Source organism: Dendrobates tinctorius, unplaced genomic scaffold (assembly GCF_039654945.1).
Source record: "Dendrobates tinctorius isolate UK_male_01 unplaced genomic scaffold, ASM3965494v1 ptg000143l, whole genome shotgun sequence".
Lineage (NCBI taxonomy): Eukaryota > Metazoa > Chordata > Amphibia > Anura > Dendrobatidae > Dendrobates > Dendrobates tinctorius.
The window spans coordinates 43,404,823-43,432,585 of record NW_027361810.1 but is presented as its reverse complement, the minus strand read 5'-3'; the positions used below and the strand labels follow the sequence as shown (position 1 = coordinate 43,432,585).

General features: G+C 44.5%; 1 protein-coding gene across 2 annotated transcripts; it reads right to left on the bottom strand.

Moving 5' to 3' along the window:
* Positions 1 to 60: 60 nt before the first annotated feature.
* On the bottom strand, positions 61 to 26,656 carry CYBRD1 (cytochrome b reductase 1). Of its 2 annotated transcripts, none has more exons than XM_073545865.1 (4): positions 26,405 to 26,656; positions 12,689 to 12,897; positions 1,423 to 1,577; positions 61 to 804 (listed from the first exon to the last, which is right to left on the bottom strand). In XM_073545865.1, the coding sequence occupies exons 1-4, from the start codon at positions 26,589 to 26,591 to the stop codon at positions 522 to 524; spliced, it is 834 nt and encodes a 277-aa protein (XP_073401966.1). In that variant the 5' UTR covers positions 26,592 to 26,656; the 3' UTR covers positions 61 to 521. The 2 variants fall into 2 exon arrangements, with proteins under 2 accessions (XP_073401966.1, XP_073401965.1); XM_073545864.1 differs by lacking the exon at positions 26,405 to 26,656 and adding an exon at positions 16,626 to 16,888.
* Between the last annotated feature and the right edge of the window lie 1,107 nt (positions 26,657 to 27,763).

Below are 27,763 nucleotides of genomic sequence, written 5' to 3'. Positions count from 1 at the left end.
GGATGAATCTCAATTCTATACATCATGAAAACAGTATAAATCTCACCATAGAAAAAGTCATCAGGTTTACATTTTATTTACAAAATACACTTACAGGAGAAATCCATCCAAACTTGGCATTATCTAGATATGCTTCAGCAGATACCACCAAGGTAGTCCATGAGTTTAGTACTACCAAAAGAACAAAGGGACTGAATTTTAGCCTTTCGTTGGGGGATTTTCAGGCTGTATCTTCAACGTGTATTGAGGGAACAAGCTCCTGGAGTACAAATTTGTGATTTCACAGGTCCTCTATTTACCTAATGGCGGCCAAATGATTTTCCTTTTGGCCTCCATCTAGCCAGTATGTGCCCGCAAACAGTTTCTTCCCGTGTGTAGCGCAAAGTTTCTAAGGAAAGCGTATACAGTGCAGTATAGTCTCTTACAATGGAGCGATATGGTGGATGGATCTCACAAAAATTTGATGGGATCCAGATGAAACTCCTCCAGCAATTACATTACATATTTCCTCCCAACCGTGGTCACATGGTTGATCTTTGCCCGGCTTCATCTAATTTCAGGTTCCTTTTTCTGGCTTCGCTGTTTAAATCCTCATCAGATTTTCCTTTGCCATAGTCGGTGGTGCTGGCGTCGTCAGCAGGACTTCCAAATGGATGTTGGTCTTTCAGGACGTGCTCAGGTGGTCTCTTCCAGCCTGATCGTGTGGTTATCCATATAATTAATCCACCAAAAACAGCAATCATGAGCCCCAAAGTGTTCACGAAGACTCCATGTGGTGGCAATTTACTGTACGGCGGATCTTTCCTTTAAACAGAGAATAATGGATTTGGTTATTACGGAGTATTCTGATGGTAAGACTTGGCACCAGTTTTTACTTATTGTCTATATAGGCAATATCTGGTAGATCGAGAGGGTTTTGACCTCTGGGATTTAAACCAGTCAATTGTGTGCCACATTTTGCTTTCTTCATTCACCTCTGAGGTAGGTTAATATCGGAGATGAGCAAAAAAATATTGGTCTACCCTAGTTCGGCATCCACTTTGGTGCTCCGTGGCAGCCGGATCAGGCCAGGATAAGCTTCTTTAGCTAGCACCTGATTGTTGGCATACTGGGCGACTCTTTCCTTCTGATTACTAAACCACCCCTGCAACATCGTGGCAGGACTCACAACATAACTTGAGGACTAGTGACTTATATGACGTTTGCAGGGACCTAGTCGTCAACCCCGGATGCCAACATTTAATTGCAGAGAGAGGATGTTTGCCGTTCACCAGTCTGGCTGCCACTGTGGGGAGGTCGGCCATAAGGTCCATAAGTGGATGTTGAACCAGAGTGGGCCAAATCCTTTTGCTCATCTTTATTTAACATAGATACAAAACTTATTATAATTAGTAGAGTCAATTTTATGGTGATGACACTTACAATGAAAATATGAGTTTCTCCGTGATTCCCATAAGTGACGTTGCAATAATACCACCAAACAGAAGTAGACCAGAGTAGACGTGGATCGGCATAAAAGCAGCTCGTAATGAAACAGAGGTGAACGGAAGAAGGTAGACAAAAATACTGACAACGAGCTGAAAAGACAAAATTAAGAATGCATTGAGGATTTGGGGATGATGTTTAACATCAATAAATAACTATAGTTTTTTATTAACTAAAACCACATACTGACAGGTTTTTTTCATCCATCCTTCCTGAGCTACAACAGTCAAATGGACCATAGAACACAATAGCCTGGAGATGTTCATTGACCTCTATGGGACAGTGTTCTAGGCATATGCTTTGATCTGTGCAGGATGGGAGAAGAGGTGTGCTGTGACCATCAAGTATTGGGAGTGGTGGATCGGAGATTGACACAGATCTGTAAGCAGGATTTCACCCCACAAAACTATTTAAATGTGCATGTAGCTCTTTCAAAAGGTACGTCCAGCAATACCTTTACATGGCCCGTCCGTTCCTCCATTATCCATGTTTGAATTAATACACAAATGAAGCTGAGGAGTTATGTGTAGCTCTGAAGCCTCTGTCACCCCAGCTCTATTCCCTACCCAGTGCTGCCTCCTCCTGCTTGATGTCTCCTTTGCGACATCATAGAGGCTATCAGTCAAGCAGGAGGAGGTGGCACTGGGTGGGGAATAGAGCTGGAGTGACAGAGGCCTCAGATCTACCATAGCTCTTCAGCCTCATTTGCATATAGTTTGGGGTGTGAAATCCTGCTGATAAATTCCCTTTGAATACAAATTTGCATGCAGCATGTTAAAAATATGAAAGATAAATAAATAATCCAGTGCTGAAAGGCAGAATAAACTATAGTGCCTGTCATGTCCCACGACTTGGGAAATCATTTAATATTTGCATTGCTTGTGTTGTATCCTTGTTGCTAGGCAGAAGTTTGCCTTTCCCTGTATTTTGTCCCAACTCTCTCCCTGTAGTCCTGTGATGTATGTTTGTTCCCTCCTTCATTCTCCATTTTGTGATCGGCCCTCCATCTGTATGCATCTTCTTACATGTCCTCTGAAGAATATTCCTTTTTACCTGCTGCTTTCATCATAATACAAGAATTTCAGTTAAAGCATCCCTCTTTTCCTGGAGTCTTCTTACATGAGATCATGGCTGAGTTAAGCTGTCTGATTAATCGGTATGAACGTGAGTACAGGTCGATACGGAAAGGGCCCAGAAAGAGAGGTCTATCCAGGCACCATACGTTCTACATATCCATGAGTCAGAATAGTAAAAAGGAATAACCTGCCTTCAGAGACAGTAACTCAAGGTCTGTGCTAAATCTCAGTGGAAAAGGACATTTTCCAGATAGACTGTAACCCAGTTCCAGCCAGACCCCAGCGTGCATAGAAGCCACACTGCAGCTGAACAGAGAGGAATATAACTCCCATCATTACACAGGACCCTGCAGCTGCTCCAGCATTAGATACAAAGTATCAACTCTGTGCAGAGTCCGTGTATTTCCTGTTGCTGAACAGTGGGAAGTATAACCCCCATCATCCACTCTTCCTGCCTGAAATCTAATCATGTCTGAAGCAAGGAATACAATGTCCCTACCAGACTTACAAGCACAGGAAAGAGACCCAGACCCCCATCCACCATCTAGCGAAAGGGGAAAACGTACAGTCAAACCCACATGGAAAGTCATGGAGAATTTAGAGACTGCAAAATGTGAATTATATAGTGATGTGTCTTCAGTATGGAAGAAAGTGCTGAGTCATATAGACACTGCATCAAGGCCTGCTTCTCATGAGTTACCACCAGAGGGAGTCCTAGAACAATTATGCACAGCATACCAAATGTATATGGAGAAGAGTGACCAATATATTATTCTCCTGAAGAAACTGAATCTCCCAGAGACTTTAAACGAATTGCAAGGTTTCCAGCAGCTTAATTCTGAAAGAGACTGCACTGTACGTGACATTAAAGCCAAGATAGAGGCTAGAATCGCACGGACACCAGATGCATCAACTCGCTCTTCCAAATCGTGTAAGCACTCAAAACGTTCATCTAGGTCAAGTTCATCAAAATATTCTACTCTTACTGAGCAGCTTATAAGAGCACGTGCTAAGGCTGAAACTAATTAGGTACAAGCTGCCTTTGCACAAAAGAGAGCAGAAATGGATGCAGCTGCTGCACAAAAGAGCAGAAATGGATGCAGCTGCTGCACAAAATAGAGCAGAAATGGATGCTGAAGTGGCACGCATGGAAGCTCTAGAGAAGGAATGTGAGCATGCAACAGCCATGGCAGAATTAAAGGTACTCGAGCAGGCTATCAGTGGGAGTCAAAGAGACAGCGTCAGTTTGTGTGAAATGGAGGCAGAAGACCCTATTGAACGCACAAGAGACTACGTGCTAAGCCAAGATGGCGAACCGCAGATCATCACTAACACACCTGATGGTGTTGACGCTTCTCCAGAGCACCAGGATGCCGATCCACTTACAGAATCCTGCATTCAAGGTCAGTACAATGCTCCCAAACTTGAACTTCCTTCATATTCCAGTATGCGCCAAAACCCTGCATCTCACCAAACTCCACAGGATAATACCTACATGCAACCCAATATGCCGGCAGGTCATTATACCCTCGACAACCACACAGTGCCACCTCCGCAGGTAGCAGAAACTATACCCACCAAACCAGTTGCTGGACTAAATGCATATGCTACTCCATACTTCCCCATGTTTCAAGGCCAAGACGTCTCCACCCCTATGTACAACACCGCTCAGCCTACAATTGTGCATCCTAAGTCAGAAAGAACAGACATGTCCGACTTCGCAAGGTACATGATTCGCCGTGAACTTACTAAAACCGGTCTCACAAGGTTCGACGACCAACCTGAAAATTACAGAGGTTGGAAAAGTGCCTTTAGAACCGTAACTAGTGACCTCGGCATCACTGCTGCGGAAGAGCTGGACCTGCTGATCAGATGGTTATGTCAAGGTGAAAATATATTTTCTTATATAACTTTTATATTTTTATACTGTGAAACAATAAGTTTTTCCTAATTGCTTGCTAATGCAAATGTAACTGTATTAAAGATGGCTGCCAGTGTTCACTTTCACTTAAATTCAGTGTCTAAAGAGTTAAGTTAAGTTTCATTTCTCCTAAAAAAGATAACTCAGGAATGTGAAGAAGAAGTAACCATCGGGAGACGTTTTGACGAATCAGAGAGAGACTGGACACTAGATGTATACTGCATAAACCCCGCCTAATGCACGCCTTCCCCTAACACTCAATATAGTATTGTGTATTTGTAAATAAAAGCCAGTTGTTGTACTGCTCCTGACAGGTGTGGATGCAGGACATTAGCTAAGACTGAATCAGCTGCGTGTCTGAGTCATTCTTAATCGGTACCAGATGTTTTGCGCTCGCACAATGATTTGGAATGACTGGTGAATGAGGATTCATTGTCGTTTACGACCCCGACAATTAGGACCACAATCCACAGAGCGTGTCAAGAGACTCAGGTCTGTACATATCAGTAATCCAACGGCTGGTCTCATGGCTGCATGGGAAAGACTAGAGAGAAACTTTGGCAGTCCAGAAGCCATAGAGGATGCACTGTTCAGGCGACTACAGAGTTTTCCAAAGATATCAAGCAAGGACAGTTCAAAGTTCCTAGAGCTCAGTGACCTGCTGTTAGAGCTCCAGCTGGCCAAGGCAGACACCCACCTACCTGGCCTCAGCTACCTGGACACTGCTCGTGGAGTAAACCCCATTATCTCCAAGCTACCATACAATGTACAAGAGAAGTGGACTGCAATAGGGTCAAAATACAAGAAAGACCATCAAGTGTCATTTCCTCCGTTCTCCTACTTCTGTGAGTTTATAAAAGACATTGCAGAGCGTAAGAACGACCCAAGCTTTTCCTACGGAGAATCCAGTGGCCCAGCTTCACCTCCTTCTAAATACGTGAGCACACGCTCGAATGACAGAAACCGCAGGGGTCCAGTGTCAGTGAAGAAGACGGATATTTTTCCCTTACCAACATCAGCCCCAGGCAAGAGCAACAAGGGTGAAAAGATAGAGAACCCAAATCGTGAGTGTCCCATCCACAAGAAGCCACATCCCTTAAAAAAGTGCATCGGCTTCAGGAAGAAACCGCTCCAAGAACGCAAGGAACTTCTAAAGAAGTTCGGGGTATGCTACAGATGTTGTGCTTCTACTGAACACCTTGCTAAAGACTGTAAAACTACAATTAAGTGTATGGAGTGTGACAGTGAGGATCACGTACAAGCACTCCACCCATACAGTCCTGACTCTACACGTACTCCTTCCCCCACCACGAGCCATGGCGGGGAGGACGCAGCTCAAACTGCAAGTCATACCACAATATTTTCTTCATGCACAGAAGTCTGCGGAGAAGGTCTCTGGGACAAGTCCTGTGCGAAGATTTGCCTGTGAACGTATATCCCAACAGTCACCCAGAGAAAGCCGTGAAGGTGTACGTCCTCTTGGATGATCAGAGCAACCGATCACTTGCAAGGTCAGAACTCTTTGATATGTTTAACTTAAAGGGAAATGCTTACCCTTACACCTTAGGTACCTGCAGCGGTGTTACAGAGGTCTCTGGGAGAAGGGCCAGTGGTCTTATGGCGACATCCCTCGACAACACCGTAGAGATACCCTTACCTACACTTGTCGAGTGCAACCAGATTCCATCCAATCGAGAAGAGATCCCAACGCCAGAGGCTGCTCTTCATCACCCACATCTCAAGGGGATAGCAAACAAGATACCAGCCCTCAGCAACAGCGCAGATATCCTGATTCTGCTTGGCAGAGACATTCTCCGGCTGCACAAGGTACGTCAGCAAATTAACGGACCACACGACGCACCATTTGCCCAACGCTTTGATCTAGGCTGGGTAATTATAGGCAATGTTTGCATACTCAAGATGAAGAGACCTAATAACATCTCCTCTTACAAAACACACATCTTGCCAAATGGTCGCAGCACTCATTTTCAGCCATGCCCACATCATTACTGGGTGAAAGAGAAAGTGAGCAACACCAAGAGGCAACAGGAATCCTTCAACAACATGAACATGCTCCAGCCCTGGGACGAAAACCTTGGGTCAACAGTGTTCGATTCCACAAATGAAGACAAGTTAGCACCCACAAGGGAAGATAAAGAATTCATAAAGGTTATGGACAAAGAATTTGTTCAAGATGACTCCAACAGTTGGGTAGCTCCTTTACCCTTTCGTTTCCCAAGAGCGAGGTTGCCGAACAACCTGCAGCAAGCAACTGCAAGGTTCTCATCCTTAAAGCGTACCCTAAAGAGGAAACCAGAGATGGAGAAGCATTTCATTGACTTTATGCAGAACATCTTTGACAGAGATCATGCTGAACCTGCTCCACCACTGAAGGAAGGAGAAGAATGTTGGTACCTTCCATCCTTTGGTGTCTATCACCCTCGCAAGCCTAACCAGATCAGAGTGGTGTTTGACTCCAGTGCTCAGTATGAAGGCCTCTCTCTCAACAACCTGCTACTAACTGGACCCAACCTGAACAACAGCCTCCTTGGAGTATTGATCCGCTTCAGACAAGAACCTGTTGCTATAATGGCCGACATTCAGCAGATGTTTCATTGCTTCATCATGAAGGAAGACAGCAGAAACTATCTTAGGTTCCTATGGCACAAAGACAACAATGTCAACAATCAAGTCATAGACTACCGGATGAAGGTCCATGTCTTCGGCAACAGTCCTTCACCTGCTGTGGCGATCTACGGACTGAGACGGACAGCCCAGGAAGGTGAGAGAGAGTACGGATCCGATGCTCGTCAATTCGTAGAGAAGAACTTCTACGTAGACGACGGGCTCAAGTCCTTGCCCACAAGTGAAGAGGCAATTGACCTACTCTCCAGGACACAGGAAATGCTATCCACATCAAACCTCAGACTCCACAAGATCATCTCTAACAGTCAAGAGGTAATGAGCGCGTTTCCATCTGAGGACCATGCCACGAACCTAAATGACCTCAACCTAGGTTCTGATGTTCCTCCCACACAGCGCAGCCTTGGTCTACTGTGGGATATCAAACAGGACACCTTCACCTTCCAAGTGTCGCCCTGTGACAAACCCTTTACCAAACGAGGAGTCCTATCTGTCATAAACAGCATCTACGATCCTCTCGGGTTTGTAGCACCCATCACTATTCAAGGCAAGATACTGTTAAGACAGCTCACTGCCGAGAACACCGATTGGGACACCCCGCTGACGACTCAGAAACAGCAAAGGTGGGAGACATGGAAGAAGTCATTGAAGTTCTTAGAGCAACTCCAAGTCCCACGTTGTTATTCTCCAAGATCATCTTTGGCTGCAATCAGAAGAGAAGTTCATATTTTCCGTGATGCATCTACAGAAGCCATAGCCGCAGTAGCTTATCTGAAGACCTTAGAAGCTAATAAGGTGCATTGTGGTTTCATCCTGGGTAAGGCCAAATTAACCCCGAAGCCTGCACACTCTGTACCCAGACTCGAACTTTGCGCTGCTGTACTGGCACTAGAAATTGCTGAAGTTGTAAGAGACGAAATGGACATTGCAATTGATTCTTTTACCTTCTACGGAGACCTTGTTCTCTTAAAAGACAAAGAGGCTCATCGTAACGACTGGCCAATGGGTCTTATCACCAAGGTCATGCCCAGCGAGGACGGAAAGACTCGTAAGACAGAAGTTAAGGTGACAAAAGGGGGTTCTACCCGAACCTTCTTCCGTCCGGTCACTGATCTCGTGCTGCTTCTACCAAAGGAGGACGTCACATGAACTGAACATTGCTCCTGGACGTTGCTCACGGCGGGGAGCATACCTCCTCATCCCCCAGTTTTATTGAACTTTGAACATTGCCATTGGATTGCTGGGTTGGAGGAAGAGTTAGCATGTTTGCGGCTTCCCCAATCCGAAGATGGGTTTAATAGACTTGGACTTATCTTCCGGTGTGATCTACGGGTCAACAGCAACGAGTTGGACTTTAAAAATGTTTATTATTGCATGCATGTTTTTCTTTTCTCTTGTTTTTCAGGTTCGAACGACTTCGAAGAATTAAGGACATCGTGAAATCCAAGGATTTCAGACGGGGAGTGTCATGTCCCACGACTCGGGAAATCATTTAATATTTGCATTGCTTGTGTTGTATCCTTGTTGCTAGGCAGAAGTTTGCCTTTCCCTGTATTTTGTCCCAACTCTCTCCCTGTAGTCCTGTGATGTATGTTTGTTCCCTCCTTCATTCTCCATTTTGTGATCGGCCCTCCATCTGTATGCATCTTCTTACATGTCCTCTGAAGAATATTCCTTTTTACCTGCTGCTTTCATCATAATACAAGAATTTCAGTTAAAGCATCCCTCTTTTCCTGGAGTCTTCTTACATGAGATCGTGGCTGAGTTAAGCTGTCTGATTAATCGGTATGAACGCAAGTACAGGTCGATACGGAAAGGGCCCAGAAAGAGAGGTCTATCCAGGCACCATACGTTCTACATATCCATGAGTCAGAATAGTGCCATAGAACATAGGTAATTTCAAGGGTGACTTTCTCCACTGTAAGGGCTAGAAGAAACATTGATTTATCCTCTTCCTGGTTTGTTTATCACACTCTGTGTAAAATAGTCTCATGGGAGGTGGGAACATCATGGTGTGCGGCTGTTTTTCAGCATTATGGCTCTGGTAAACTTCATATAATTGAAGGATGGATGAATGGGCAAGTGTAACGAGACATTCTTGATAAAAAAAAATCTGCTGCCATTTACCAGGATGATGAAGAGGAAATGAGGGGAGACATTTCAGTGAGACAATGATCCCAAACACACAGCCAAGGAAACTCTCAATTGGTTTCAGAGAAAGAAAATAAAGCTGCTAGAATATCCCAGCCAATCACCGGACCCGAATCCTACAGAAAATTTATGGAAGGAACTAAAGCTCAGAGTTCATAAAAGGAGCCCACAGGACGTTTAGGATGTGTAGAGTGTGGAAGAAGGGGCCAAAATCACAACTGAGCAATGCCTGCGACTAGTTTCTCCATACAGGAGGCGTCTTGAAGCTGTCATCATCAACAAAGGCTTTGGTACGAAGTATTAAATACATTTCAGTAAGTGTGTTCAATACTTTTCTATAATTTCTCATTATTACACGTAACTTAATTTATGTATATCTATGGTTTGATTTCTTTGCCTGTGTGGATTGGATGAGTTGTTACTGAGATCTGGTAAGAATTTCATGTCAATAGCATCTTTAGAAATATATATACTTAGAAAATTGGTGATGTGTTCAACGGTATTTCACCTGCTGTAGAGGAGACTATTTGACTGTGAGTGTGATAAACAATCCTGAAGAGGATAACTCAATGTGTCTGCATTTTATTCTGTGCAGATTTGTCAGTAAACCTGAAGGATTTCCTAATGCCAGCAAAGCGAGTGAGTACGTGCATAAAGTGCGGATTTTGCTGCGGATCCGCAGCGCATTTGCCTCTGCAGATCCGCTGCCATTGTACAATACAATGCAAATCAATGTGATTTCAAAACCGCAGTGCACATGCTGCGGATTTTTCCGCATGGATTTGCTGTGGTTTTAAATCCGCAGCATGTCAATTATTTCTGCGGATTCCGCAGCGGTTTGACACCCGTTCCATTGTCCAGGAGTCAAACCGCAGGGGAAAACCACTAGCAAATCTGCAGGTAAACCGCAGGTCACTTTACCTGCGGTTTTACCTGCAAATCCATGCGGAAAAGTCCGCAGCTCAATCTGCACTGTGTGTGTGGCGCCCCTGAGGGTTCAGTCGCCACAGAGGTGCTGCACCTCCTCCTGAGGTGTGGTGCCCCACCATCCAGGTAAGGGGGAGTGTGGAGACACCTGACCACACTCCAAACCTGCATCCCACACAACATAGTAGTGTAGCAAAGCACCTTTGGTGGCTCCCTGCTTGGAACACGAAGATTGCTGGGAGGTGGGTGGAGCTTTGTTGCACAAGTGAGCGGGAGATGATTAGGACTAGGTCAGTCTGTGAGAGAAGATCCCCTGAGTGGGATGGATGGAGGGAGGTGCTGCAGCAGTCTCCTGTGACCTGGAGCTGCTTGCACTGGAAAGAGATATAGAAAGCCTGATTCTCCATAAGGAAGAAAGATTTGTAAGGCGAAGAAGAGAATTAAGGACTAGGGTCGGAGTGGAACCCTTCCTCAAGTTCTAAGCGCATGGCCGGGGTCCGGTCCCCGAGGTTGTATGGATACTAATGGTCCTGCAGCAGACACCGGAGGAATAGAAGTTGTCACCACTTTATTCCCACACAAGACTTGGGGGCACAACAGCAACGTGAGTGAGCCGGGACTTGGTAGTAAGGAGTCCCCGAAGCAGGCTACAGCTGTCTGCCGTACAAGTAGAGTTCAAAGGAACATCTTAAAGGAGGAACTTGGGTTTAACACACAACCACAAGTACTTCAATACAAGCGCTAGAAAGGAGACGTTCAGAGAAGGCATATGTTGGCGGAGTGTTGGAACGGAGTACTTCATCTTGCCTGGAGGTTGGCTGGGCCCCTGACCTGGAGGACACAGCACCGAGGCGGGCACCTGTATGCACAACAGACTGAGTAAAGCTTTGGAACTACATGCCCTGGTGTCCTCCGCTTATTCCTGCATCAATCCACTCCGCACTGCTACATCTCTGTGCTTAACACTGCACCGTTATGCTCTCCTCACTATCTCCTCATCTACACTGCCCTGGGACTACAGCCCTACCTGTGGAGGGCCACAACATCATTGCTGCACCACAACATCTGTCCCAGAGAAGCAACCCTGCAGCGCTGGTCAAATTGACCAGAAACCACAGGTGGCGTAACGAATCATCCACTTATAAACTTTAATCAGCCACGCTTAACACCATCCCCTTTCACATGGACGCCCAGGGCCACGGTCCGGGTCACCGCTACCGTGACACTTCCCTCTGAGATACCGGCCCGGTACCGAGTACCCCACGGCCCTGGCGGGCGACCCATGTGCACTGACTCTGAGAATCCTGAAGTCTCATGCACATGTTGTTTATTTTTTTCCCTTGAAAATTTGAAGCAGATTTAAATCTGCTGCTTGTCTATTCTTTCAATGTTTTTGCCGCAGATTTCACCCATACTAATGAGTGCAAAAATATCCGCAATAAAAATAAAATATGCATATTTTACGTAGCGTTTTCCTGCCAAGAGATGCAAAAATTTGTGCTGCAAATACTTAACGTGTGCACATACTCTTACAGTTATCATCCTCCTGGAGGCGCTATCTCAGTGGTTTAGTCCTAAATTCTTCGCGCATTGTGGCGTTATGGATTGCCTTAGGTTATGTGCACATGTAGTTATAGGTCCTGAGGATTTTGAAAAATCTGCAGTTAAATTCTCAGGTCAAAAGACCTGCGGTTTACCTGCGGATTAGCCTGCGGTTTAGCCCTGCGGTTTCACACCTCTACGATGGAGAAGGTGTGAAACCGCTGCGGATTCCGCACAAAGAATTGACATGCTGCGGATTTGAACCCGCGGAAAAATCCGCAGCAAGTGCACAGCGTTTTGCAGTTTACCATTGAAAACAATGGTACTGTACAACACAGCCAAAACTGAAACGCTGCGGATCCGCAGCAGAATCCGCAACGTGTGCACATAGCCTTACAGGATGTGATCACCTATAACTTTATAGAGAATTTGGAGTTTTGCATTTGAAAAACATTTTTCTAATCCCTATAAATGTATACAAAGAAATTAAAGACTGCAGCTAATGTAATAACGTAATTTAAAAAACACTACTTATCTGACGATGAACACTGGCGGTACTCCTAGTCTTTATTTGCAATTGGTTGGTATGTCACCGCTGCAGCCAATCATTGGCCATAGCGGCAACATGCTGTACTTCTGCCATCCCCGCCTGGCCATAGGACCCATGATATCTACACTACAGCACCTGTCCACTGAGGCCACTAATTGGTGGCAGCAGACACATACTGGCCAGAGACTGGATCGCCTAAGGAAATTATTACGTTTTTAATATACTGTAATACTTCAGTACGGAGAAAAATATGCACTCGGTTCAGTTTCTGCATCGAGCTAGACGAGATGTAGGGCATAAGGAGAGTTCTTCATCCATCCAAAATGGTGATGAAAAGGTGGCGACACATATAGATCAGTTATATACTCTGTCACAAACATTAAGAAATCTCACCTGCAAAACAAAAAGTATGACCACAGTCAGCCCAACCCAGCTGTGCAGACTGTACATGTTGGGAATGTTTTTGGCATTGTGGAAATCGAATACGGCCACCAAAGCCACCACCACGAGAACGGTTGCTGTAAGGTGCAGGCCGGCGTGTATGCACTTCATGAGCAGCTTGCTACATTTCCAGGTCCATGGTAATCGGTAAACTAGAATAGCTGGAAAAAGGAAAAGACAAATGTTCAGTACGGTGAGACTTCAGAAGGTTAATATTGTATAAAAGGTACTCCGGATGCCTTCACATTTCTTATAGGGATTTTCTGCTGCAATGAGATTGAGGACTAGTGATGAGAGAACATGCTCGGATAAGGTGTTATCCTAGTATCTTGAGCGTGCTTGGATAATATGTTCGAGTCCCTGCGGCTGCATGTTTTGGGGCAACACATGCATGGATTGCCTGTTTGTTCTTCATGTGTCAGCTATCGAACAGGCGCAAAACATGCAGCCGCAGGGACTCAAACCTAATATACGAGCACATCCAAGATACTCGTATAACGCCTTATCTGAACACGTTCCCTCATCACTATTGAGGACCTATCCTTCAGGAGGTGAGGGTCCTAAACCTGGCACTTAGCCATTATCTGCTCCGGCAGATGATGGATGCAAACAATATGCACCTCCATAACACGGTTTTGTGGCTGCCCCCTGGGGACTGCAGGTCTACTCCTATTCATTTTAATAGAAGCTGAGCTACATCTCCTTTTCGTATGCATCGGTAAAGCCAATGAACCAAGTGATTAGCTGCAGCGGTCACGTTAGTACTGCAGCCTGTAAACAATGATCAGGAGCAGCAACAAAGACCCGGTGCTGGAGAAGGGATTGGTAAGTAAAGCTCTGATTTTTAAAACAAGACAAACCCCTTTCTAAATATATAAATCTTCGTAGTAACGTTTTTGTTGCCTAAAACACAGCTCCAAATCCCCTGAATAAACTTAAATGGTAAAAACCATACTTCCTGCAGCCACCGGTAGGGAGAGGTTCAGCGCTTACTGCACACTGTTTGTAAGCTGAGCTCAATAATAAAACTATATTCAGTGAGCTTCACCTGAAGGTGACTAAGTCTATGTTTACATGCTGTGCTCAATATGCCATTATGTAGTATTTTTTATGCAGATAACAGGTGTAGTTTTGCATCAATTTTCCTTTGGTTCCAGGAAATGTGCAAAACAGACCTATACAGTGCTTAAGTGACTTTGAAAGGGGAAGATATTGGAACCCCCCCCCTCTATCAACCCCTATAATGATAGCATTTTAAAAACTAAACCTTTGAAATTATTCAAAACTGCTGTCAGGAAATGTGTTAATTCCTGTGATGCACTTGAAGGATTAACAAAGGGGATTGAAAAAAAACAAAAACACTACCATTGCTTTACTCGGCAGTCATTGGCAATTGGGCAATTGTGGGGTTCAGTTGGGGTTAAAGAGGGAACCCACCTCCTTCTTAATCATCTGTCACTATTGGCAGCAGTATCTAGGGGGAGAGACGGCCACGATCACTTACTGATCATGTCGTATGCAGGCGGGTGTCCGTCATGGTAGACAGCTTCATTTCCACCAATTGGGGGGCTTTATGTACTTGATAGTGATGAGCGAATGAGCTGGGGTAAGGTGATATCAGAGCATGCTAACAGAGTGTCTTCGATGTGCTCGAATAACACGTTTGAATCCCCGCGGCTGATCGAAAGCCGGAGCACAAGCCAGAGATTTCCTGTTTCTTAGGCAATGCTTGCTTGTTAACAGCCGTGAGACATGCAGCCGCAGGGACTTGAACATATTAAAGACACTCAGTTTGCACCCGAGCATGCTCCGATAACACCTTATCCCAGCACAATCGCTCATCACTAATACTTAATTCTGAAAGCCCTAAAAAAGCGTATTGACGCTCATTAAAGGGAATCTGTCACCCCATTTTTCGAGTATCAGCTGCCGGCACCGCCATCAGGGGCTTATCTACAGCATTCTGTAACCTGAAAGATAAGAAAAACGAGTTATATTATACTCACCGGGAGGCGGTCTGGACTTGGTCCGATGGGTGTTGCGGTCCGGCACCTCCCATCTTCTAACGGTGACGTCCTCTTCTTTGCTGCCTGTCGTGGCTCCTGCGCAGGCACATTGCTCTGCCCTGCTGAGAGCAGAGCAGAATACTACAGTGCGCAGGCGCCGGACCTCTCCCAGCGCCTGTGCTGTGCAGGACTCTGCTCTGCCCTCAACAGGGCAGAGCAGTGCGCCTGAGCCACAAAAGGAAGAAAAGAAGAGGACGTCACCGTTAGAAGATAGGAGGCGCCTGACCGCGACACCCATCGGACCAAAACCGGACCGCCCCTGGGTGAGTATAATATAACTCATTTTTCTTATCTTTCAGGTTACATCGGGGGCTTATCTATAGCATTACAGAATGCTGTAGATAAGCCCCTGATGGCGGTGCCGGCAGCTGATACTCGAAAAATGGGGTGACAGAGTCCCTTTAATGGGTTGTCAGAATAACATGCCTGCGAGTTGCATCTGGTTCTTGCAAGTCCTCTTCATTTTCATGAATATAACTGTGCTGCAATACCAAAAAATAACAATGGACGTGTGGCGCTGTTATTTATCTATTTTTTCTAATACTGGAAAACCCTTTTAGCGTACATTCTCACGATGAGTTTTTGATGTTGCAAATTTTCTGTTTAATTCATGTTTCTTGTATTTTATACATGCATTATTATGGAGTTATTCACGCTGCGGTTTTTGTCCCTTTTTGGTACGTCATGTTTCAAATAAAGCTGCTTTGATTCTGATATTTACTGGTATTTATTGATACAGTCCTGTGCAGACTACATTTGTTTTTTATGCCTTTCCACTTCGCAAATGGATTGAAAACACAGCTGCGGTGTTTACCTGATGATTTTCCGTATCTAATGCAACTCTAAGGCCGGGATCACACTACCCTGTGTGATGCGAGAAACTCGCACGAGTCTCTCGCATCAACACCCAGTGCTGCCGCCGGCACTCAGGACCGGAGCTGCGGCTGCATGAATTTCTATGAAGCCGCAGCTCCGGTCCTGAGTGCTGGCGGTAGAGCCGGGTGTTGATTCGAGAGACTCGTGCAAGTTTCTCACATCACACAGGGTAGTGTGATCCCAGCCTAAGGGAAAAGTCTGCCTGTAAGGCTGAGGTCACATTAGTGTATAGCATCGGTTGTGATATGCCCTAAAACTCAGCATGTCCACAAGAGAGAATGACATGTTGCAGATTTGAAACCTGCACCGCAGGTCAATATACGCTGCATAAAAGAAATCAGGGGGCCGGAGATTTCTATAAATCCCATTCACTTTGCTGGAACTGTAAGATGCTGCGTTTTTGACCCAGAAAAATATCCACTGTCAAAAGCTCATTGTGGGCACAGAGCCTTAAACAGCATACTGATAAATGTGAAGAATCTGTGTAATGTTATCATTTATATGTTCCTTATCTGTATCTGACTCCCTCGGGATCTTCCATCCATAAATTACACAGGACAGGCGATTCTAAGAGTCAGTACTCCCTGTAGGTACGATCCTTCCACTATAGAGGCTCGCTCAGATTTCTTGATGTAACATTTGTTCATGCGGTCCCAGATTTTGTTATTGCACATGTTTTTCCATATCCTGTGCTCCAAACATGAAACAATAAGATCATCGCTTTTTTTTACCAAAACAACCAAAGAAACTAAATTAGAAGTGTCATCGTCCTATTGTTTGGCCAAAATTAGGACACATTTGTTAAAAAGTACAGGGATTTTAGCCAGCGTAATGGCAGTGATGTATGAAACAAAGCAAATAGATATTTAAAGCGGTTGTCCTCTACTCGGACCACCCTTTCTCAATTCGTATGTTTGCCCCAGTAAAATAATAACATTTACACTCACCTCTGGGCCCAGCGCAGCTCCAGTAGTGTTGGCGCCATCTCTCCCAGGGCTCGCATAACGTTGTTACGTCACACAATCCCTGCAGCCGATCAATGGCCACTTCATTCTCCCCACCCTCAAAAAAAATCACTACAGCTGCTGCCTCTAACTTCTCCTGAATCTGTCTGATTTGTCTGAAGGAGAGGAGAGTGATAGGCCACAGGGATCGCATGACGTAGCAACGTGACGCAAGCCCCAGGAGAGACAGCGCCGACACTGCTGTAATGGTGCAAGGCCACGTTCACACGTTCAGTATTCGGTCACTATTTTACATCAGTATTGGTAAGCCAAAATCAGGAGTGGAGAAACAAGTCACCACTTCTGCATTTTTCACCCACTCCTAATTTTGGCTTACAAACACTGATGTAAAATACTGATCTAATTACTGATAGTGTGAACGTGGCCTTAATGTTCTAATTTTACTGGGGGCAAACATGTAGATTGATAAGGCCTTTATCTTTGGCTAAGACCTCATTCAGACATCCATGTTGCACATATGTTTTCTATCTAGTAAGTGGCATGTGCCTCTGTGAGCTTTGCCAAAAATGCTACTCCAGTCGATGTCGGAGTAGACTTTCTGGCGTATAAAGAGCCAGCATTTTTCATTAATCTGAAGGACAGGCATAGCCACGCCACCAACTCTCCCAGGCTCTGTCCATTTAGGCAGAGTTAAGTCAAGCTGGCGAAAAAAAAAATGGCAAAATGAGCGCAAGAATATTGTGAATATGAAAACCTTTTTTAAGCCAGTTTTCTATCACTAAAGCTTTGCTGAATTGGCCCCAATATCCCTCTTAGGCCGGAGTCACACTACAGCGAGATACGGCCGAGTCTCGCAGGTTAAAACCAAGCTCTGGCACAGTCACTCCGGAGCGGAGCGTGCAGCTCCATGTATTGCTGTGCGGCTGCACGCTCCACTCCGGAGTGCCGGCGCCAGAGCTTCGTTTTAACCTGCGAGACTCGGCCATATCTCGCTGTGTGTGATCCCGGCCTTACAATTGATAGAGCGACAGGGAAGGGGGCTGCCTTGGCTAATTTGCCAAGCTGGACAGCCTGCACCCATCAATCACATCAGGTGCAAACAGAGAGGGGTATTTTCTCTGTTCAAACTCTAAGATATGTGGGGAAGATATCAAAATTAAAGAAATTATCCAATTTATTTTATTTTTTAAATTTTAAATGTGTTTTTAAAAACAAAGATAAAGATTCCTACTCATTATCTTTCACCCAGCAATTACTATTCACTTTGCGCAAATCGCCAAAAATGTCCATCGGGATTTTAAACAATTCAGGAGACTACGAGATAAAGAAGTCTCACATGACCTTGGGTGCGTCCAGGCAGGCTTCCCAATAATACCTTGCAAGTATAACGAGCATAGTGTCACACACGTTTTCAGGACAATTACAGTAAATGTACTAATAAGGGTGTGTGCACACTTGCGGATTCTGCTGCGTTGTACAGTACCATTTTAGTCTATGTAAAATGAAAAACGCAGTGCACACGTTGCAGATTTTTCAGCGCGGATTTAAATCTGCAGCATGTCACTTCTTTGTGTGGATTCCGGAGCGGTTTGGCACCTGCTCCATGACAGATGTCAAACCGCAGGCTAATCCACACTAAATCCACAGGTCTTCTGACCTGCAGATTTACCTGCGGATTTAGACAAATCTGAGCGGAAAAATCCGCAGCAGAATCCGCAATGTGTGCACACAGCCTTAGGAGTGCTTTCAATTCACCACAAGACAAATTTCCTGGATGTCTGACTAATCTGGTGATTTTTCCTTTTATTTTATTTAAGCATGGAAAACCCCTATATAGCCGTGTTCACACTTCTGATCAGACATTCTGTTTGTCTGCTCAGCTTTAAGGAAGAAACAAATGGAATGTCCAAAATGGATCCGTTGCATAACTGATGTAAACAGTAGCAGAGAGACCCCATTGATTATTATGGGGGTCAGTCTCGGTTCCGTTATCTATCCATTTGTAAACTGGAAGAAAAAGTTCTGCGTTATTCTGCTTTTCCTTCTATTCTAAACATGGACACATAACTGAACCCAGACATACCCCATAAAACAGTTTCCATCAGTTATGCAATCCGTTTTGTACATTTACTCCATTTTTCTGCTCCTCAAAACAGAATGTCTGGATGGAAGTGTGACCAAAGACTAAAGTATGTTAATAATTAGTTTAAACAATTTGCATTTTGAAAACAAAAATAACTTTTTTTTTTTATTTGGTGGGACTCTCTCTTTAATAGTTTGAATCCCTAATATTTTTAACAACTACTACAACATATCAAATCCAGGCAATCATCTGTGAAAATACATCAGCAGCACAAATCTGGAGTGCTCCCATATGGGATTAGACGGCTTTTCTTTGGTTGAATGAGCTGACACGTAAAAAGCTCAGTGGCATCTTGGCTCTGGAAATGATTTCTGGTGTTTCACAACTATTTCAAAGTAACCCTTTCAGTCTTTGGAGTTTTGAAGTGTTATATTTGCATTATCATTGTAGATCAGCAACAAATCTGACGTATATCAGGAGCTAGTGGAGGAGTGCTGGGCGTAATGGGGATCATGGAGATCAGGTCAGTTTCTGTCTGCAGATGGGACAAGAGATTAAGTATTTACGTGAATGCTTAGCAAACGACAAGTGTAAATAATTATGGAATCCAACAGATTGATTAAAAATTAAACCCTCAGGCTTGTCCCTCTGTGATGAAGCAGGGGAAAACTGCAAACTTCTTTTGTGCAGGTGGCAGACCAGTGCTCAGGAGATGCCTGTGAAGAGCTGTGGAGAAGGGGGAACGCCTGTGAAGAGCTGTGGAGAAGGGGGAACGCCTGTGAAGAGCTGTGGAGAAGGGGGAACGCCTGTGAAGAGCTGTGGAGAAGGGGGAACGCCTGTGAAGAGCTGTGGAGAAGGGGGAACGCCTGTGAAGAGCTGTGTAGAAGGGGGAACGCCTGTGAAGAGCTGTGTAGAAGGGGGAACGCCTGTGAAGAGCTGTGGAGAAGGGGGAACGCCTGTGGAGAAGGGGGAACGCCTGTGAAGAGCTGTGGAGAAGGGGGAACGCCTGTGAAGAGCTGTGGAGAAGGGGGAACGCCTGTGAAGAGCTGTGGAGAAGGGGGAACGCCTGTGAAGAGCTGTGGAGAAGGGGGAACGCCTGTGAAGAGCTGTGGAGAAGGGGGAACGCCTGTGAAGAGCTGTGGAGAAGGGGGAACGCCTGTGGAGAAGGGGGAACGCCTGTGAAGAGCTGTGGAGAAGGGGGAACGCCTGTGGAGAAGGGGGAACGCCTGTGAAGAGCTGTGGAGAAGGGGGAACGCCTGTGAAGAGCTGTGGAGAAGGGGGAACGCCTGTGAAGAGCTGTGGAGAAGGGGGAACGCCTGTGGAGAAGGGGAAAGCCTGTTGAAGAACGAAAGGATCTCTGAATAAAAGGCATTAAATGTGACCTGATGAATGAGTCAGAGTCCACAGTTAACATTTAATCAAGCAGCAGTTGTTTGCAGCTGATAGTTGTGTTGTGTTTGCAGCTGATAGTTGTGTTGTGTAGGGTATGGCCAAGTGAGTGTTTATTGTGGGCTGTTATTTAAAGGGTAACGTCTGTGGCTTATCATCATCCACATTTGCTAGCTCTGTAAACTGCCGGGGCAATGGTGGACAGCTCTGACCTGTGGAAGAGTATAGTCGGGTCCTGTAGTGAAATACGAAGGATACTGGGGAGGTCTTGAAAACCTAAGATATGGCCTGGAAATATAATCTTGAAGTTTTTTGAACTGGGAGAAGTAGACAGTGGAAAGAGTGGTCTAGCTACAGCATATGACAGAATTGGGAGTTTAAGGGTTCGCTCACATCTACGTATATAAAAGCATTCAGATTCTCGGCCACAAAAGTTGCCGAATGTCAGGAAAGAATCATGCGTATTGTATGTTATTCTTTATCAGGGCTGCCACCAAGAATTTCAGGGCCCCATACTGGCAATATTTTCATGCACCCCTTGAGACTGGACCCCAGCTCCGCATTGAACCTTGCACAGTTCCACGGCCCACTCTTGGAAAAACTCCACTTCTGCACCACATCCTCACCATAAAAAGCCAAGTGCAGTGCGTGCAGCCACTGAGGGAATGAATGGATCAGCAGTCAAGTTGCACATGAGCTCCAATCTAATGAGTATAAAAGTTCAACATTCTGCCTATTGGTGGGGGTCTGACTGCTGGGAGTAGCACCTATCAATAACTTATCCTTAGGCCATGTTCAGTACTTCACATCACTTATTTGTAAGTCAAAACCAGCAGTGGAACAATGAGAGGAAAAGTATAAAAGGTATAATAGAAACACGTCACCACTTCTGTATTTATCACCCACTCCTCGTTTTGGCTTATAAATACTGATGTAAAATAATGACCAAATGCTGAACATGTGAATGTGGCCTTATTATAGGCAATTACTTGTTTTCACTGGAGAATCTCTCTAAGTGTATAATTGCAACCATTTAATAGTCACAGGACAGGGAGGGGTTAATCTCTATCGGAAATAAATCATCTTCCTCTTATGGATATCAAAGAGAAAAAGGGACCTCCATACACAGCACAATCCACTAAATCAAGACCAGTAATACCACATACAAAAGACAAATACCGCCACACCATGACCAGACCACCACCTTATAGTGACCGAATAATACCAGATACAAGGGGCATACCGGCCGCACACGGACCATACACTGGGGACACCCAGACCGTACACTGATGGTAAAAACTGACACACTACCATTTTCTTCACGTACTTGTTTAAACACAGATGTAAGAATGAGGCCTAACAGACAGATGCAACATGAATGGTCACCCTGTTCTGTCTTTTCACATCACAAACACGTTCATGTAAATCAAAGTAAAATTGGACATGTCTCTGTGTGGACAACACATGTACAAGAAAATGTGAATGGGGCCTAAGGTAAACAGAAGCATAAAACCATACCAGCTAACCCCCCCCCCCACAAAAAATGAAAAAAAAAAAATGCAGATTGAAAAAAAAAAAAAAAAAAAAAAAAAGAAGACAACAGTGATTAACCCCTTCACCCCACAGTCAAATTTTTAAATTTCCTTTTTTTTCCTTCCCTTCTTACCAGAGCCATAACTCTTACTTTTCTGTCCACATAGACATATTAGGGCTTGTCTTTTTGCAAGATGAGTTGCACTTTTGAATGACTCCATTTACCACATGTGTAGAATTTGTGGTAAAAAAAATGACCTGGTAATAAGATTCTCCTCATCTTTAGGATTACGGTGATACCAAACATGTCCATTTTTGTTTTAAGAATTTTAATGGTTAAAAAAAAAAAAAAAATCAGAAGTTTGCAAAAAAATTTTTAGGGGGTCGTGTCGCCATTTTCTGAGACCCGTAACGTTTTCATTTTTGGCAGATTGAACAGTGCGATTGCCTTTTTTTTTTTTTTTTGCGGGACTAGGGGACATTTTTATTTGATTCCATTTTGGGATAGGTGTGACATTTTGATCGCTTGTTACAGCATTTTTGCAGAGTTGCGCAGATCAAAAAAATATAATTTTGGAGTTCTTGAATTTTTTTTTTGTTCACGGTGTTTTCTGATTGTGTTACCATAATTGTTTTTATATTTTCGTAGATCAGACGCTTATGAACCCGGCAATACTACATTATTATATATCTTTGTTTTCAATGGTGATAAAGAGGGGTGATATGAACTTTTAGGTTTATTTTTTTCCCATTTTTACTTTTTACTGTACTACATAGTCCCCTTAGGGGTCTTGAATATGCGATTGCCGTATTCAGCATTGCTGTATATACAGAAATCACGGTCTCCTTTGATGCCCGGCCACAAGCAGGGTATCAAAGAAGTTCCGTAATGACAAGCACAAGGGTCGTCAGCAGACCCCCAGCTGTCATAGCAACCAATCACCGACCCGCGATAACTTCCCGGGCGCACCATTGGACACATGGCGGCTCGTGTTAAATGCCGCTGTCGGAGATTGACAGCGGCATTAAACAGGTTAACATTCGTGGGCAGGTTCGCTGATTTTACGGTCATGATTTTGATTCCAGGAGGGCTATAAGTAACCACCCTTCCAGGGGTTCCATGTCAGTGATACATTCATTCCTGGCTGAGTAGCTGACCCGTGGTGTGCTTGCATACTGCTTTGTCTGTTTCTGTCTTCAAGTGTTTGACCCGATCCATCCTCTCATTCTGAGTATTGCCTTGTGATTCTGTGCTGATTGTCTGTTTCTGGTTCTGACCCCGGCTTTATATTTTGACCTTCCTCCTGTCTGACCCATTGGTACTTCTCTGATATCTTCGGTATCCTGACTTCTGGCTACATCCTGACAACTCTTGGCGTCTCATCCTTTGGCACTACTCTGACCTCCTGGCTTGACTTTGGCACGTCCTGCCTACTCTCAGTCTTCGCTGGTCACCGTCGCTACTCCGTGTCTGGCCCCGGCCACTCCCCCAGTGGTCAGGTGCTTTAGGTCCTTCACACCGACAGGTACACTCACTGCCTCTCTCCTCACACACTTTAGGACCTTCTGGTTTCCCTGGAACATGTGTGCAGACTCCTGTCTGCAACAGTGTTCATTATATTTACCCTTCATGGTGTATAACCGTGTACACACAATCAGTTCTGAGCAAAGAGTAGATGACAGTCATCTTCTGTTCATAACTGGCTATGGACCATCATACTCCCACCTTCCATCTTTTTTTCTATATGACAATATACAGGTCAGTTTTTTTTTTAACTTGTATAAGAAGATCAATAATGTGGCGTTACTGAGTTTGAAAGCTGTGGAGGAAAGACCAGTTCCTCCCACGTCACCAATGTGACGTAACTACACAGGCACAGCTCTCCGGCGCCCCATTTGTCTCTCAGGTCATTAAGGGAACTGCACCTAGAGCAAATGGCCACCGGGGAGGATGTCCTGTTACCCGCTGGGTATTCTAAGATTCGTAATCAGAGTAAAAGCATCAGCCCAAGAATATTTTTATGGTTTAATTGCCTTAAGGGCGCACTAGATAATTACAGAAATATACAGTAAGCTATACAATGGAATTACAGTGGATTTGCAGTCAGAGTAAAATATAACAATAAGGGTACAAGACTTAGAGATATTAAGCTGGAGGTCAATTTACCAGGTTGTAGGTTGCATGTGGATGCCGGGAGCTCTGCAGTCCACAGGTATAAGAATCTTAGTTGCTGGACAGACCCCAAAGCACGGGCTGCTGCTCCCCTTGGCAGATCTGTCCTCAGTTCCTTCTTATATCATCATCGTCTGGTTCTTCTGTGAGAGTGAGACTCTCTACCGTGTGCTGCTAGTTCTTAAGCATGCTTGGTTCCTCGCATGCTGGGTTCCTCCCCCTGTGTCAGAAGGTGGGCTAATAATCTCCAACCTTTAGCTCCCTGCAGAACTTATTCCCAATATCTAAGAAAGGGGGTAACTTTCTACAGCATGATCGGATCAGGACACGAGAGGTACCAGTGAATGCGGTTTGTTTTGCCTGTCGTGTGGAGAGCAAACATGGCCCCATTGGCCCTCCACAGCAACCCAATCTCTATATCTCAGGTCCCAGAACCCTCACCAACTCAGGAGTCGCACTGTCAGATGCGCGATTTCCTCAGGGTCACGCGGATATTTTTTATGAGTCTATAACTCGAAAGGTGCGCTCATAATCCATGATCCTAGGATGGAGCCGGAGTGGCTGGGAGAGACAATGGATGTGTATTTCTATGTCTAGCTGACAGGTATATTCTAATTGAGGCCCCCCCCAGGCACCTTCCTGCGCCATGCTGGCATGGTTCCTACTCAAGCTTTGAAGTTCTGTTTTGACCTTCTCTCATTATCATACTACAAGGCCTTGCTATTCAACACTGGAGCACTAAATCCTGCTTTCTTCATCACAGAAGCTATCCCTTAATCATGGCTGAGAATCCGACTACTGGGACCTTCACCGTTCCCAAGAAGAACCCCAAGTGAATAGAGGACAGAGGGGCAATCATGCGCACCTTTGCCCCATTCATGCTTTTACAAATGCTTATGATGGACTACTACTCCATTCCCACTGAAGAACCTCTGTTCTCAGGATTGGTGGGGGTTCCCAGCAATCAGGAAGTTATCCCCCATCCCATGGATAGTGGATAACTTGCAAACTTAAGAACGCCCCTTTAAGGCTGTGCTGGCGTGTCCATTTTAAATCAAACAGAACCGACACATGGAATTCGGATCATGTTCATTCCCACTTCGAATGGAAGAAAATAGACCCTATTGATTTATATGGGGTTCTGTATGGTTTCTGTTTGGTAGGAGCTTTTATTTAGAATGCAAGAAAAAAAAGTCCTGCATGAAAATGGTATCCAGACAGACTCCATATTAATCAACGGCTCCCTTCTTCTTCCATTAGAGATAGGAATGAATAGGATCCAAATTATGTTTATCTGTTCCATTTTTTTTGTTGGTGGGGATCATACTGTAAATGGGTACTGTGTGGGGCATGATACTGTGTGTGTGTGGAGGAGGGACTATAATGATGAGGCGGAGCAGTTACATCTCTCTTCCAACTTTGAGCCTGTGCATCTGAGCACGCTGCAGATGCAAAGACATCACTACATCGTGACTGCTGCATAGACCTTCAATACACAGTTCAGACCGGATCAGTTGGGTTAGACTGGTAGTTTTATTTATTTATTTTTTAAATGTCAGTACTTGTGGGTACATTATACTGTGTCAGGAGACTTTATGGTAACATCACATTGTGTAGCGGGACTGTGGGGGCCTCATATTGTGTTGAAGCTGTTGATGAAAGTACAAGGGCTGAACAACAGGAGCATTAGAATTTATTGTTTTTTTATTAACTCTATTAAAAGAAGTATGGTTTTGATTAGCTAAGAATACAGGTTACAATAAGCCCTGTTGTAACATTTATTAGCAGCAGCGAGTCATCGGACTTAATTCTGCTCAATATTAAGTGATTACAATTATTACAAAACAATAGTAATCATGAGCAAAATTAAGTTAAGCCCTCCACAACAGTCACAGTGTCTCATGAGGCCCCGTGGAAAAATTAATTATCCACCCCTGCCATAGCATGTGTGTACTGCTGCTCCATAGTAGAAAGGATAAAAGTGCCCCGTTCTGCCAATCGGTGGAGGTTCCAGTAATCTGATAACTTATTTTGACCGAACAACCCCTTTAAAAAGGGAGATAAAGCCATTTGTTTTACAGTAATTATGGTAGTTAAGCCTATCTTTAAATTTGTAATTTCAAATTTTGCATGGAATCATTTCATATTATGAAAAAACTAAAATATTTAACAATCATTTCTTTTTACTTTAGAATATATATATCCAAAATCAAATATTTCAGCAGACTCTTATGTAAGGAAACCTGACTCTGCTGGTCTCCCCGGGGTGCGGGTTTCCTGCCAGATGTTGCATGTGGCCAGTAGTTACAAAATGTTATTTGTTTACAATCACTGACTTCTTCATTTTCTAACATTCCGCATCACAAGCCGCTATCATTTTTGGGTAACTGCATCTTCCACCCTATTTTATACAGAGCGATAATCTACAAAAACATCTTTTAAAATACAAAAAGTAAAACTAAAATTGTAGCGGTGTCAAACATCAAGAAGTCAAAAGGCCAAAACTCAGCCTGCACCAAAAATCATGGAAGGTCTTCTAAACTTATAATATGAGAGAAGTAATAACCGCTACCAAACACATACCAATCCCTTCGATGAAGATGAAGCCTGTGATGATTAATACCGGATGCCAGTTAAATTCTGCACTGCCTCCATCCCATGCCAGTCCATCACTGTAGTGTAAAACCCAGATCAAAACGAAAATGACCAACGTGAATCCTAAAAGAAGAGATGACGCAAGGAAAAACAGAAAACTTTTGTAACCTTCCATCTTCAGCAGCTCATACTCTGCTACTGAACTGACTTTGTGGAATGGTTAGAATGAGCCAGTGAAAGGGCCCACCCCGAAATGATGGAAGGAAGGAGGAGAGAGGATGGAGGAGGGTCACTCCCTGGGAGAGTTTACTCAGTAGGTTTCTGGTGACATAACAGAGCTTTAAGACTTTGTTTTGCAACTTTTTTTTTCTGGCTGTAATCACAAGATGCATACTGATTTCAGTGTGAGTGCCAGATACCTTGTAAATAAAGTGCAGGAGAAACGAGAGAAAAGTCACTCAATATATGATCAGTAGGGAGATATTATTATTATTAAATATAGTAATTCTGCCTCCTACTAGAGAATTGACAATCACCAAAGCAATAGGCCTGTTCCTGTAAAAGCTTTGTGATCGCAGAGTTTTTGGCGGTGTTTTCGGAGTAGAAATTGACCAGAGTTTCTTCTCCAAAAACTCAGCAACAAAATCTGTGCTTTCATACCCTAAAGCTATGTGCACGCAACGTCTTTAAGACGCCGAGTCCTACAACGTTTTGCCGTCATTTTTGCGGTGGCTCCACTGTCGGTGGCTTTACTACGTACTTTCAGGTATACAGACCGGGTGGCTTCCAAACAAAGCTACCCAAAGAATTAACGTTACTTCTGTTAACAAGGTTTTCAAGGTTCCATCAAGGTTTCCGAACGGAACACGTGCACAGAAATGTCGTTCCCTAAGGCTAGTTTCACACTAGCGTTCTTGGGCGCAGCGCACGGCCGTCGCCAAGCCCCGGCCGCGTCCCCTCTGGTCAGTTTCTCCTCTGATCGCATGAGGCTGAATGCGATCAGCGTATCCTATATTTAGCGTTGGATACGCTGATCGTGCGCTGACCGTACGCTGGTCTGATTTTGCTGGCGCTGCACCCAGAGCACAAAAATGCAACACAGCGCGTTTTTGTGCGCTGGGCACAGCGCCAGCAAGATCAGAACAGCGTACGGTCAGCGCACGATCAGCGTATCCAACGCTAAATATAGGATATGCAGATCGCATGTAGTATCATGCGATCAGAGGAGGAACTGACCGAAGGGGGCGCAGCCGGGGGCGGGGCTTAGCGGCGGTCCTGCGCTGCGCCCAAGAACGCTAGTGTGAAACTAGCATAAGATGCTTAAAAAACTCTTCCTATTCATTTCTG

Coding starts and splice junctions, on each gene's coding strand:
- CYBRD1 (XM_073545864.1), bottom strand. CDS start 16,836: ATGCGATCCCTGTGGCCTATCACTCTCCTCTCCTTCAGACAAATCAGA. Junction 1,578..12,688: donor TCATACTTTTTGTTTTGCAG/GTGAGATTTCTT, acceptor TTGTCTTTTCAG/CTCGTTGTCAGTATTTTTGT. Junction 805..1,422: donor GAGAAACTCATATTTTCATT/GTAAGTGTCATC, acceptor CTCTGTTTAAAG/GAAAGATCCGCCGTACAGTA.